Genomic DNA, 13561 nt, shown 5'->3' on the forward strand with positions numbered 1-13561 from the left:
AAAGACTGCTATGATGGAACATTTTGGTGAGAAAAGTAGGGGTAAATTTCAGATAAAAATCATGCGGACATGCACATGTTTGTATGAGTGTGCATAAGTGTGTATAGTACTGGTATACTGTCCTTAAAGAAAAGGGGGACAGTTAATTGTCATGTCCCTGAATGCTCCCTTTCTTATCCCCCAAAACTAGCCAAGTTAAGGGAACAATGAGAGCAAGCCTGGGCTGGAATGTCCAGATATATGTCATCCTGAAGGTCTCTGTCTTTCTCTTATGTGTGCTGGGAACTAGAGAAAGCAGAGATTATCCATAGAAAGCTGCTTTTTGCCAGGGTAATTGCTCTTAGGATGCTGGTCATACAAACTGAGCCAGTCAATGCTGACGATGTCACCACTCCTGCAGCCTAACAGCAGAACTGAGGCACTGAGAGAAGGATCTAGTCCCTCTAGCCAGCTGCCAATGGACTTTTCAAACACTGTGAGGGAGAGGAGGCAGTGCTTGGCAAACACAGTGAAGGATGGAGGTGCTATCTGTTTAGCCCATCACCACTGGAACTTCCCTGTAAGCATTTCTCACTTCCCATGACTCCCACACCATCTCTGGGTGTTTTCCTTGGTATCTTGGCAACCTATTCCCCTGCTCTGGGAACTGGGTTGGGGACACGACAACTGGGTCAGGGCAGCCCTTCTGTGGACAACTCCCTGCAGCAGCACTTATGCAGAATCAGGGAGTGGCTAGGATATTAGCTGACTTTCTAAGATAAAATATTTTTGCTTATCTCTACTCGCCAGCATTTTGGGGGATGAAAGCCATTCCTGATCAGTATTATCTTTCATTCTTCTCAAATATTCCAGCTGTCCTTTAACAATAGTGGCAAGAGTAGAGATGAGAAATAACTGTGCTGAGATTCAATTTCTGAGAATTTCTTAACAAGATACACGAACTTATGCTTGTTCTACTCACAGACTCTAGGAGTAATTTCCACTTCTAAGGAAATGTTCAGTGCAAACGTTAATCTCATAGTCTTTCTCCTTCAAAGACATGTAAGGAATCATCTTTACATTTTACTTCTGACAGGAAACAACTTGTAATGAAATCTTGTGTTAGACAGTGGTTTGGAAATGCAGACGACTAGAGATTGTCAAATGAAAGCATGGGATTTTAAGACCTAGTTTTGCTTCTGTGAGCTAAAGATCAAGGTATAGAATTGGACAGAACTGACTTACCAGCTGTGTGGCCATAGGAAGTCACATTTATCCAAACCTCCAGAGAAATAGAAACCATTAACCTTCGAAGATTGTAGAAAGAATTAGAAACAATGAATGCAAAGCAGATAGCATGCTGGGCACGGTGGAGGGCAAGTAATAACAGAATTTTCTAATATACTTAATATTTTTTTAGTCTTCTTAAATTGAGAAGATGCCTCTGTCTTTTCTTAGTGGAAATGCTGACCCTCTATCTTTATAACAATCCCAGGGCGTTGAAGATGATTGTAGCGATGGGTTGACCATATCTGTAGGATAAATTCCCAGAATAGAGTTGCTTGGTCTAATGAGAGTATGTGCATTTGAAATTTTGACAAAATATTTTCTGTTGGCCCCCATAGGGATTATACCAATTTACTTTCCTGAAAGATGGGCAAGAGTCAGGCAGATGCTTTATGAAAAAGGGCAAATGACAGCTTCTTTATGGAAGTTTACAACATGTCTGCAAATTCTTTGGCACATCTTCCAATGAGAGGTGGGATCTATGTTCCTTCCCAGGGAATCTGAGGATGTTGGCATATAATGGCTTTGAGTGATGCAATATGATTTCTTTCTTTTTTCTTTTTCTTTTTCTTTTTCTTTTGGTAATCAGGATTGAACCCAGGGGCACTTAACCACTGAGCAACACCTCCAGCCCTTCTCAATATTTTATTTAGGGTCTCACCAAGTTGCTGAGGTTGGCTTTGAGTTCGAGATCCTCCTGCCTCAGCTTCCTGAGCTGCAGGGATTACAGGCGAATGCGACCACACCTGGCAGCTATACAATTTCTGAGGTTGAACCAGAAGAGGCCATTAGCTTCCACCTGGTTCCCTTGAGATGCTTGCTTAATGGAAAGCAGCCACTATAAAAAAGTCTCATCAGAGACCACTAACCTGGAAAGCCCATGGGCAGCAACACAGCTGAGTTCCCAGCCACAGAAAGGATTAACTGTACTCACTTTTCCTTTGCCTTGAACTCTCCCTTCACAATGCCCCGACTTCAGGCAGGTCCTCAAATACTACCTTATCAGAGAAATCTTCCCTGTCCCCAACGGATATGTTCCCCCCCCCCCCCTTGCTGGGCCCTTTTTCTTCACATCACTAATTGCCATCTGACATGTGCTGAGCTTATTTGTCTTCGCTCTTCCTGATCTGGAATAGAAGTGTAATTAATTGTAAATTGACAATTTATAATTGTATAAATGTATGAGCCACAGAATGATCTTAGAATTTATGAATACAATGTGGAATAATTAAATCAACCTAGTTAACATATCCATCATCTCAAATACTTAATGTTTTTTTTTTTTATGAGAACATTTGAAACATTTTCTTAGAAATTTTGAAATGCTCAATAGTGTATTATTAACTTTATCTACCACATTGTGCAACAGAACTAAAAGAAAATATTCTTCCTAATTGAGATTTTGTAACTGTTGACCATCATCTCCCCATTCCCATCACCTTCAGCCCTGTAACCACATTCTACCCTCCAATGCTGCAGGTTTGAATGTCTTAGATTCCACATATAAGTGAGGACATACAGTTTTTGTTTTCCTGTGCCTGGTTTATTTCACTTAGCATAATGTCCTCCAATTCTATATACATTGTCACAAATGTTAGGGTTCTCTTCTTTTCGAGGTGGAGGTGGGGGCTGAAAAGTATTCCATTGTGTGTATATTCAACATTTTCTTCATTCATAGATAATGATTCATGAAGTGTGGCCCCTGGACCAGCAGCATCAATATCACCTGGGAACTTGATACAAATCCCACTCCAGACCTAAGGAATCAGAAGCCCTGGAGGTGGGAACCATTAACCTAAGTTTTAATAAGGCCTTAGGTAATTCTGAGGCACACTCAGACTGGGAAAACGCTGGTCTAGGAAAAAGAAAGGACTTTATATATTTGCTCCTAAATATTCAGAACTTGGATGCCTAATACAAAGCAGGAACTCCATAAATATTTGTTGTATGGGTTCTAAATGAATTTCTTATGTGTTTTCCAAGTACAGGGCAACCTTTTAAGTGCTTAATAAATGTTAACTCATTTGCTTTTCAATCAGCGTTCTTAATTAAGTACTATGATTATCTCATTTTACAGCTGAAGAACCTCAGTCAGAGAGACTAGGTGATGAGTTCAAGGTCACACACCTCAGAAACGGTGGAACCAGGAGCTCCTGTGCCGGACCACAGGTCATAAGCACTGCCTCTGAGCATGACTAGGGGGCGCAGCAAAAAATAAACCAGGTAGGGGGAGCTTCCCCCACCTTAGTACTAGGGATTGAACCCAGGGATGCTTTATCACTGAGTTGTCTCCAGCCCTTCTGATTCTTTGAGACTGGATCTCACTAAGTTGCTCAGGTTGACCTAGAACTTGTAATCTTCCTTCTCTAGACTCCCAAGTAGCTGAATCACAGGTGTGCACCATTGTGCCTGACAAGGGAGAACTTTTTTTTTTTTTTTTTTTTTTTTTTTTTAGGAATAATGAGATTTTTATTTGCTAGAATTTAAAATCAATCTGTTAATGACATTTAGTTTTTCCTGGGTAAGACTTTCACAAGGATTTTTTAAAATTTATTTTTATTGTAAACAAATGGGATACATGTTGTTTCAGTTTGTACATGGAGTAACAGCATACCATTTGCATATTCATATATTTACATAGAGTAATGATGTTTGATTCATTCCGTTATTTTTTTCCTTCCCCCCCACCCCTCCCACCTCTCTTTTCCCTCTATACAGTCCCTCCTTCCTCCATTCTTGTCCCCCTCCCACCCCCATTAAGTGTCATCATCCGCTTATCAGTGAGATCATTCCTCTTTTGGATTTTTGAGATTGGCTTATCTCACTTAACATGATATTCTCCAATTTCATCCATTTGCCTGCAAATGCCATAATTTTATTATTCTTTATAGCTGAGTAATATTCCATTGTATATATATACCACAGTTTCTTTATCCATTCATCAATTGAAGGGCATCTAGGTTGGTTCCATAGTCTGGCTATTGTGAATTGAGCAGCTATGAACATTGATGTGGCTGTATCTCTGTAGTTTGCTGATTTTAAGTCCTTTGGGTATAGGCCGAGGAGTGGGATAGCTGGGTCAAATGGTAGGTCCATTCCAAGTTTTCTAAGGAATCTCCACACTGCTTTAAGGGAGAACTTTTTAAAAAGATAAGAACAAAGAGGAGAGCTCAGTGTACTTCTGTCATGAGTGAGGTTGGGGGTCGAAGGAATATTGTACCATGCCAGGCAGGAGGAGATACAGTTTTAGTCTTTTTTACTACTTCTGTGGTGTAAGGTTGGTAAGGTACTCAAACTGTGGGCCTGTGAAATGGGCCTGAACCTGTGAGTCTGGAAATTTGGAACAGGACAGGTCTTCAATCGGCTCTTACTGGCAGAAGCAGGCATGGTTGATGCCTCATACCACATGCCCTGAGTCACCTCCACCTGCAGCTGCAGAGCCCAGACCACCTTATCCTGACAACCTGCCACACTCTAAGTTTGTGCCCTGTGCCTTCCTTTTGCTAACCTAGAGCTTTCCACAATGCTAGGGGAGTCTACTGGGTCTTCTAGTAAACTTGCCCTGAAACTGATGTCTTTAGGTGCAACCCACAATTAATGGGAATAGGAGTCAGTGGATAGCTGTCTCAGCCTCTGGATCATTCTGGGACATGTTTCATTTGCTTCTTTGGAGGTGCCATGGGATCAAGCCCACATTGCTCAAAGCAGCAATCTCAGTGCCACAGCTTCATGGTGACATTTTCTCTCCCCTATCTCATTCTCCCTGCTTCCTGGGATCATTTTCCAAATAAATCACCTGCCTCCACATCCCTGTATCTAAGGTTTTTCTTTAACAAAGGAACTGGCTTTCCCCAAATTTGAAAACAACAAAATTGCTCAGTGAGGCTGCAACCCCAGGAGTGCACAAGTGGACAGCAGAGGGCGCACTGAGTCCGTGTCCTTGGACTGTAACCATGCCCAGCAGAATGAATTCTGGTCCTGTAGGACCCCCCAAAAGGAAGACCCTTACTCGAGTCTCAGGATGGCGCGCTCCAGGAAGCACGAGAGACCGGCTTGATGCAAAAGCACGAGGCACTTTAATAACGGAGCTCCGGGCCAACACGTATCTCACGCAGGAGATAGAGGAGTTGACCACGAGGCTCAGAAGTCAGGGGTTTATATAGGAAAAGTTAGGGAGTTTAGCATGGGTACACATAATTGGCTGATTCAAACATAAGCGGGCACATGACTACATTGATTACATCAGCAAGTAGTACGTGCAAATTGACATTCCAGCAATGTGGTAGGGCAGTTTATTTTGGTTAGCAGGCGGTCAAGTTAACCTTAAAGAAAAGGGAAGAAGGGGGAAAGTGGGCGACACCAGATGGTCCACGGCCTTGTGGAGATTGTTTATCCTCCATGGCCAGTTAGATTTTGATGTTTTGGCAGTCTTATTTTAGGCTTGTTAAGGTATGTTCAGGCCTCAAGCCTGTCCCTCTTTGTTTCTTTTCCTAAGTTCATTTGCTAGACTACAGATTCTGTGCTTTAATTATGGGCACTTAAATTTTAACTCCTTCATTCCCCTCTTCTTCTTTTAACTAATTCTAATCTTAGAATTTTATAAATCAGTATCTTATGGAACTTCTGTTTCTATATACTTTTCTCCCAAGTTATTTTCTTGGCGGAGGGACTGATATTGTTGCCTGAGCATTAATACCTGTACAGCACTTACTCTTTCCCTGATGAAGGTAACTAGGCGATTTCATGGCCTTCATTTCCTCGATTTGACCCAATCCCCTATTTCTACACTAACTACCTGTTCTTAATTCTGGCTTCATTCCCCCCTCTAATCTTAGGAACTCCATGCTGCTGGGGAAGAAGGTCGATGACCGCTCTGGCTTCTTCAAGCTGGAAGTGGGTGGCGTGGGGCAAGCAGCTTGGAGTTCCTTTTTTAAAAATCGGGTCAATCGAGGGGTCCAAGGTAGAAGTCTGGTTGGGGAAGAGCATGTTGTAAAGTCATCTGGGGGTGGGTGCTTCTATGAGAGAAGAACAAAAAGACATGAGTACTGAAAGGAGATTAGTACAAAGTAAATGTTGCAGCATCTGAAACATGCCACTGAGTATCATGAAAATGACAGAAGTCAATCTTTCACCAGGAGGTGGAAGAACTGAGAAATTGTTCCCATAACTAGGCCTAACAAAGGCTGGAGAGGACAAGGCCTTCATTTGGGGACTTTAACATTGTCCAGGTTACCAGGAATCTAAACACAACATTTAACTCTTAATGTCATAGATGTTCCCAGAAAATATAGTTAAGCTACTTAATGTCATCTGATTTTTGTAAAATATCCCTTTATTGATATAACCTGTGTTTAGTAGAGATCTCTATACTTCTGTTACTTAGGGCTAGGTAATCATATTAGCAAACATAGATTAAGTCTACCTGTGTAGCTTAAGAAGGTCTTAAACTGACTAAAAACTTCTGACTCTGGCAGTTTCTCTTAATAGTTATAAGGCACACTTGCTGAAGAATCTCTTTTTCATTTGTAGCTTCCAGTCTTTATTCTAGTGGGCTAATACAAGTGTACATCTTAAGTTACATTTAACTATTATTTCCTTTAAATGCCCAAGAATGGCTATATTTTGGGTTTTAACTGTTTTGCTGGGTGTTCAAGATGAAGCTGGTCAAATTGACCTGGTTCCTATCTTGTTAAAGAGTCAGCTGAGTTCCCACAGGGGTTACTCATAGAGAACTTAAGAGCGGCTCCTTAGCTCCACCAGTGACTTTGATTAGGCAGGGTCTCCTGATGACATGGCTTTCCTTGAAAGCGTCAGGGATGTCTCCCTTTTTCCATGACTTTCCTCTGCAGCAGATGCACTGAGTGATTTTTCATCCTCTAGTCTCAACAATCTCCTTGATCAGGAGGTTGTGTGACCCAGAGTTGCAACGCTCCTTAGAGAAGTCCTCTTATTCCCTGGGTTCAGGCTGACGTTGAGGGCAAGACCCAAACATGGAATTTTCTTGACCTCTGTATTTAACTCCAATCTCTAAGTTTGATCTTAATTATCCAGCAAGCCAGTCTCACCAGTCATAAAGTAAGAGTACTGGGCTTTAACTTTAATGTCCATAGCTTTACAGTTATTTACCCTTTTATCTAACTGGAGTCTGTATTAGTACTGGAAGTTACCACTATCTGTTCTATAGGTGATGGCTTATTATCACAAGTTACCTAGGTTGTATGTTCTGGAAGCAGCTACTTCTGCAAAACAGTAACAAGCAACAGTTTTACAAAATGAAATTAGCAAGAGTAAAAACATATTCAGCTTGTATAATAACTATCTTGAATTTTGACTGAGAACCACATTATATCCCCAATTTGAGATCATAGTACTTTTACAACAAAAACCAATCTTTTGACTATAACTTTAAATAAGCTGAAGTCTGACTTATTTTGGAGTCACTCTAACATGCAGTAAAGTGGAAAGCACAGCCTTATCTCAGGTAAGGCGTGACTCTTTACAGATCTTAAGTGTTCTAATTCTGATGTTGATCTTTGCTTCTTCCTTAAATATCATTAAATAGTTTACATATACTGTTTCCTGAGTCTATATAAACTTTATAATTAACACAATTTAACATTATATCTAAAACATGAATCAAAGAAAGGCTGAGAGAGCTTTTAACTTTCCTTTTGTGTGGCAAAATGCTTTCACCTTCTATTATATGAACCTTTAAACAAATCAGGCTGTTACTACCTCTTAGAAATACATTTACATTTAAATTTTTATCTCAGTGAAATAAGTAACCAATTTTATTTATATCTTATTGATAATAGGTCCCATAATAGAATATTAAGTGATAAAAATAAATCCCCAATAAAATGTACCCCTTAAGTTTAAGATTACCATTACAGACAAGTTTATTCTGGAGAATAGCAGCGCTTGATAAATTCCCTGCTTTAAAAACTTGTATACCTGGAAAATATGAACACATTTAATATTCAACGAGTGACCATTTTACAATTACCTTGACACTTTTTTCTTACCAAATTTAGCTTTTAAAGAAAAATGTAGACTCTGCAACACAGCACAACACTCTACAACAGTTGTTCAACCACAATTGTATACACCCCAATCTTTAAGACTAATTGTTTTAAAGAATAAAACTTAATAGACACAAAGTTAAGAGTAAATTAGCGTTTCAAATCCTTGTCATTTTACCCTGTTATTTTACCATATAGATTAGACTTTGATTTATATCAGAACATTAGTATTTTACCTTAGGAAAAACCTTAAATAGTTTTAACTGATTGTCTCACATACTTGTAACCAAATTAGTTACACACACACTTGCTCAAACTTTCTCTTCACTTACACAGACTTTCTTAGCACTTACTTAGACCCTCATGTATTTCATCACACAATCCCTTTCTGACCCAAAAACATTTTCTTTTTCCTTCTACTAAATATCCATACCTAGAACCTTTTATTTTCTCTTCATTTACACTAACTTTCTGTCGACACCTTTTTGTTCACATTCTGAGACAACTCTCATGAAATTTCTGAATTTAGATAAATTACTCCATTTTAGCAAGATAAAATACCTTGTTGTTTATAGTACTCTAACTGAAACACAGTAAGAGGAGAGATGGTAACTCTAATTCCAAACCTAAGAGCTCCTTGGAGCTTTGCAGAACTGGAGGGGGAGCAGGGGGAGTGATAAGGAAGCAGATGGAACGCTTATCCTCCGGGTTGGGGTTTTACCTGTTAGGACATAACTCTTAATAACCCTGTTTTTAGTAATGACATAAAGCAATTCTAAACACTTTTTAATTTACCAACCTATGAAAACACCAATAATGTTTAAGTATGATACCCCACGGAATTTAAGGACTTAAGAGTACTTAATGTTATTTAACAATTAGCATTTTAACTTTGTAAATTAATCAGATGTCTTTACAAACACATTAGAGTAATCCCGTACATGTTAACTCTAATTCACTTATTCTGTAAAAACCAAGATATCAGACAAGTGTCCTGAACAGTATTTGCTGTCTCTTTCCTGTTGAAGAAAAGTCCTAGAAACAACTGATATTAGACATTGTTTAACATCAACATTTCATTAGTTTGACCACTTAGCCCAGGAGTTTAAAATGCACCTCTTTTTTTTTTTCTCTCAGGTTAGTTCTGCCTCTCCCACTGAAACTGCTACACTTCACATTCTAATACAGACTTCAGCAAGGCCAGGCAAGGGGGAGGGAGGGATTGCCCAGGACTTTTTAACCCTTTTTTTCCTGGTTGAGAAATCAGGTTAGGTTTGAATGCAGAAAATCACAAAACATTATTTCCCACCACTTTTGGGGAATGGAGCTGCTGAGCTCTCCGCCTAGGGGGACTGGAGTAAACAAATCTCTTAGGAACAAGGAGAAGGACTGTAAAGTACCCTGCAATGAGTATCCCTAAGCCTAAGAATAGGGGACCTGAGGGAGGACAAAGGGAGCCCATCCTCCAACAAAAAACACCAAACACCAAAACAATATAAAGACAACAGACACTAACACGTCCAAGCACACTCGTCCGCGCCTAGACTTGAATAGGCAGCCGAACGCGACCTCTGACGGGGTAGGACCCTGCGTCCACTCCCGCCTGGATAGAAGGAGCACTCCGTCTCCTTCGTTCCGAAAAACCACAGTCAGGTCCTCCTGACTGCCCTCCACCCATGGAACGTCTTCCAGGGCTGCAGCTTGCGGGACCGGGGCGTCCCCCCTTCCGCGGCCAGAGGGTCCTCACGGACCACAGAGGCGGCTGCATGGAGAGGGATTCCACGTCCTCTCCCTTGTTTCAAACCGAAACCAAAACTCACATACACACTGCGGGGACACACACAAACATTCAAGACTCACACCAACGTACCTCCAAGGGGTCTTCGAGCTCCTGGGGTCGTGCACTCATCCCGGACGAGCCCCCAAATGTAGGACCCCCCAAAAGGAAGACCCTTACTCGAGTCTCAGGATGGCGCGCTCCAGGAAGCACGAGAGACCGGCTTGATGCAAAAGCACGAGGCACTTTAATAACGGAGCTCCGGGCCAACACGTATCTCACGCAGGAGATAGAGGAGTTGACCACGAGGCTCAGAAGTCAGGGGTTTATATAGGAAAAGTTAGGGAGTTTAGCATGGGTACACATAATTGGCTGATTCAAACATAAGCGGGCACATGACTACATTGATTACATCAGCAAGTAGTACGTGCAAATTGACATTCCAGCAATGTGGTAGGGCAGTTTATTTTGGTTAGCAGGCGGTCAAGTTAACCTTAAAGAAAAGGGAAGAAGGGGGAAAGTGGGCGACACCAGATGGTCCACGGCCTTGTGGAGATTGTTTATCCTCCATGGCCAGTTAGATTTTGATGTTTTGGCAGTCTTATTTTAGGCTTGTTAAGGTATGTTCAGGCCTCAAGCCTGTCCCTCTTTGTTTCTTTTCCTAAGTTCATTTGCTAGACTACAGATTCTGTGCTTTAATTATGGGCACTTAAATTTTAACTCCTTCAGTCCCAGCCCTAATAAGGGAGACAACAACTTCTTACTCTTTGCTTTGCTGATCAGCTCTTCTACTCCAACTTTTGAAGGAGCTTTGCAAAGGGGCTGACATCTTTTGTGTTCAGAGGCCTCAGCCAGGGGCTAGAATTTGCTGGAATTCAGTCTTTATCCTTTGGATTAAAAAAAGACCTGCCAAGAAAACCCTGCCTGTGGTCTGCACCATGTAGATCAGAGAGATGAGCTTAGTTGATGATGGGTCACGTGGCCAACTCATCTCTTCATCTCTGCCCACTGGGCATGAGTTCTTTCCTTCAGCAGCACCCAGCTCATCTCACCCTCCTCCCAAACACATAAGAAACAAAACAGCCTTCAAAGAGCAAAGCAAGGAATTCTTCACTTTTAAAAACAGTTATTTCTGGGTAGAGGGGTTGTGGGTGATGTTTCTTCTTTAGGCTTATCTGAATTGTTCAGATTTTCTATTAATATCATGAAACGTATTTTTTTGTGCAATGTAAAAGGTTAAAAATAAATTCAACTGCACAGATAATTTGTGAAATAAATGAATCATCAAAGCAGCTGAATATGGAGACAACTGAATATATGTAATCTATATGATTGTATATAATCATATTCTTATTTTATTCCTCAGTTCTTTGTCAAATTCCTAGAACACCACATACTTGCTCCAAATTCCTCCCCCAATACTGCCGCCCCCAACCACACAGCAGCCTTATGAAAATGAGTTTTAATCATAAAAACTAAACCCTCTGCCAAAGAACAAAGTTAGAAAGAGAGGTGAACCGCCTTTGCCAATGGGGTTAAACTGCTCTTGAGGAAGTATTTCATCAGTGAGACCAATAAATGTAGCAGGTGTGATTTCCACTCCAGAGCATTTAGGTATCAGAATAACAACAACAGAAAACACCTGTGTAGCAGTTGACATGCCAGGACTTGTCCTAATGCTTTGCCTGCGTTAACTCATCAAACTCCACTGTGACCTTACAAGATTGGGGCTATTACTCTTCTTATTTTTAGAGATGAGAAAACTGAGTTACGGACAGATTAGGTAACTGGCCCCAGGTCACAAAGTTAACAAAAGGCAGGGCTCGGATTTAAACCCAGAACTGTCTAGCCCCAGAGTCCCTACTTCCAATTCTGGTTTCCTCTCTGTACTTTTTTTCCTCAATGTGTCAACCTCTTCCGAGATTCCCTTTACCTGGCTGGCAGGGACTTCTGCCCCACATGGGATTGGGATTCTCTCCTCATCTCCACACAAATTAAGTATCCTCAGCTAGAGTGAGGAGGGGGTCCTGAGTCCAAGGTGCTCCCACTTGGGCTGTGGCTTCCTGGTTCCATAACGGTGGCCATGCTCAGAGCTGGTTTGTTCCACCTGGCTCCTAGCAAACTGGAGAAATGATTCTCTGGCTGGACTGTGCTGCAGAGTTGCCCTCTGCAGGCCCCAACCTACTGGGGCTCAGTGTGCACCCAGGGTGTGGGGTTATGTCCACTCCAGGGTTATAGTCTCAGTATATTTGTTTCCTTTTTCAACCTCACATACCGAATGGCCTCTGTCACATTTTCTTATGAACAACCAACTGAATTCTCCTCAACGGTGCTGAAATAGAATTTTTATTTAACTCTTTAGGTTGACAAGAAGTATGGGGGTGGTTAGTGCTTCCATCAGGGTGGGGGTTAGAGAAGGGCATACTGTACTAACAACATGAATATGTTTGTAAATTCCTTATCCTATTGTAAATTCCCATGAACCAACTCGTGAAGGAAATGAATCATGGGAAAATATCTGGTCTAGAAGTAAAGGTAAGAGCTAGAATCACCTAGGGATGATTGTTAAAAAACAAACAAACAAAAAAACCCAAACTCCACTTCAAGGTCAGGGACTCAGAACTCCCAGGAGGATTTTGATGCGTGCTTGAGTTTGAGATCCTTTGGTTTACAGAGTCCAAGCATTTGCTTTACCCATGAACTGGCATTCTACTATTGAAAACAAAACGGCTAGATAATGAATGAAGTCCATCAGGATAGCCAGAGAAAACCTTGTGGGTAAGTCCCCGTGGCAAGGCGGTGTCTGTCTGTGTGTGGGATGTTTCTGGGTTTACCCATAGCAGTATTCTCAGAGGGAAAACCAGAATGAGGTTTGAAAAAAAAAAAAAAAAAAAACTGTTAAGAAAAATTATGTAAAATTTGGGAGTGAAGCAAAAAGGTGATTGCCTGACATTTTAATGCCACGCTAGAGTGATTTCTAATGAGCCTGCCTTAGGGCATTCTGACTCTGAGGGAATGTAATTTTCTTTGACTTACTATTCACAATTGATTAGAGCTCATTTGTTTTACAGCTCTGAAAAGTTAAGATTAAATTGCATTAAATTGAAAAAGGAATTTCTTTTTTGTCCAGTCGAGAAGATAACCCCAAAGATTAAGGTTTTGTTGCCTTGTAGGAAATCCATCAGTTTTGTAGTTGGCTTAGCATTTTAGCTCAGCATTCCTTTTCTGCTGACCGTATCAACCGGGTTTCTCATATCCTCATAGAGCAACTTGCCCCTGCATTGAGTTAAATCAAACTTTGACACATGTTTATTATGTATTCAGATGAGAATTATGATTGTTAATACTCTGAAAATGATGCTTTCACAAAGCATAGGTCTGAGGAGGAAGCTGAGACAAAAACTGAAGAACTCCCCATGGGAGCAGAGTTAAACTGTCTAGGAACAGATTGAGAGGGAGAGTTCCAGAAAAGTTGAGTGAGCAGTTCTGCATGAAG

The 13561-nt window shown here is 41.0% G+C and overlaps 1 protein-coding gene across 3 annotated transcripts in view; it reads left to right on the forward strand.

Moving 5' to 3' along the window:
- Positions 1 to 13561, forward strand: part of LOC306638137 (collagen alpha-4(VI) chain-like) — a 157080-nt gene that overhangs the window by 14610 nt on the left and 128909 nt on the right. The window contains exons 2-3 of one of the 3 annotated variants that reach the window (XM_079101269.1): positions 1605 to 1738; positions 2945 to 3046. The exons of 1 other annotated variant lie outside the window; for it this stretch is intronic. In XM_079101269.1, the coding sequence (XP_078957395.1) occupies positions 2955 to 3046 (92 nt within the window). In that variant the 5' untranslated portion in view covers positions 1605 to 1738; positions 2945 to 2954. The remainder of the gene's footprint in view (positions 1 to 1604; positions 1739 to 2944; positions 3047 to 13561) is intronic. One more of the 3 variants, XM_079101270.1, reaches the window with a different exon arrangement.

Source organism: Sciurus vulgaris, assembly GCF_902686455.1.
Source record: "Sciurus vulgaris genome assembly, chromosome: 10".
Taxonomy (NCBI): Eukaryota; Metazoa; Chordata; class Mammalia; order Rodentia; family Sciuridae; genus Sciurus; species Sciurus vulgaris.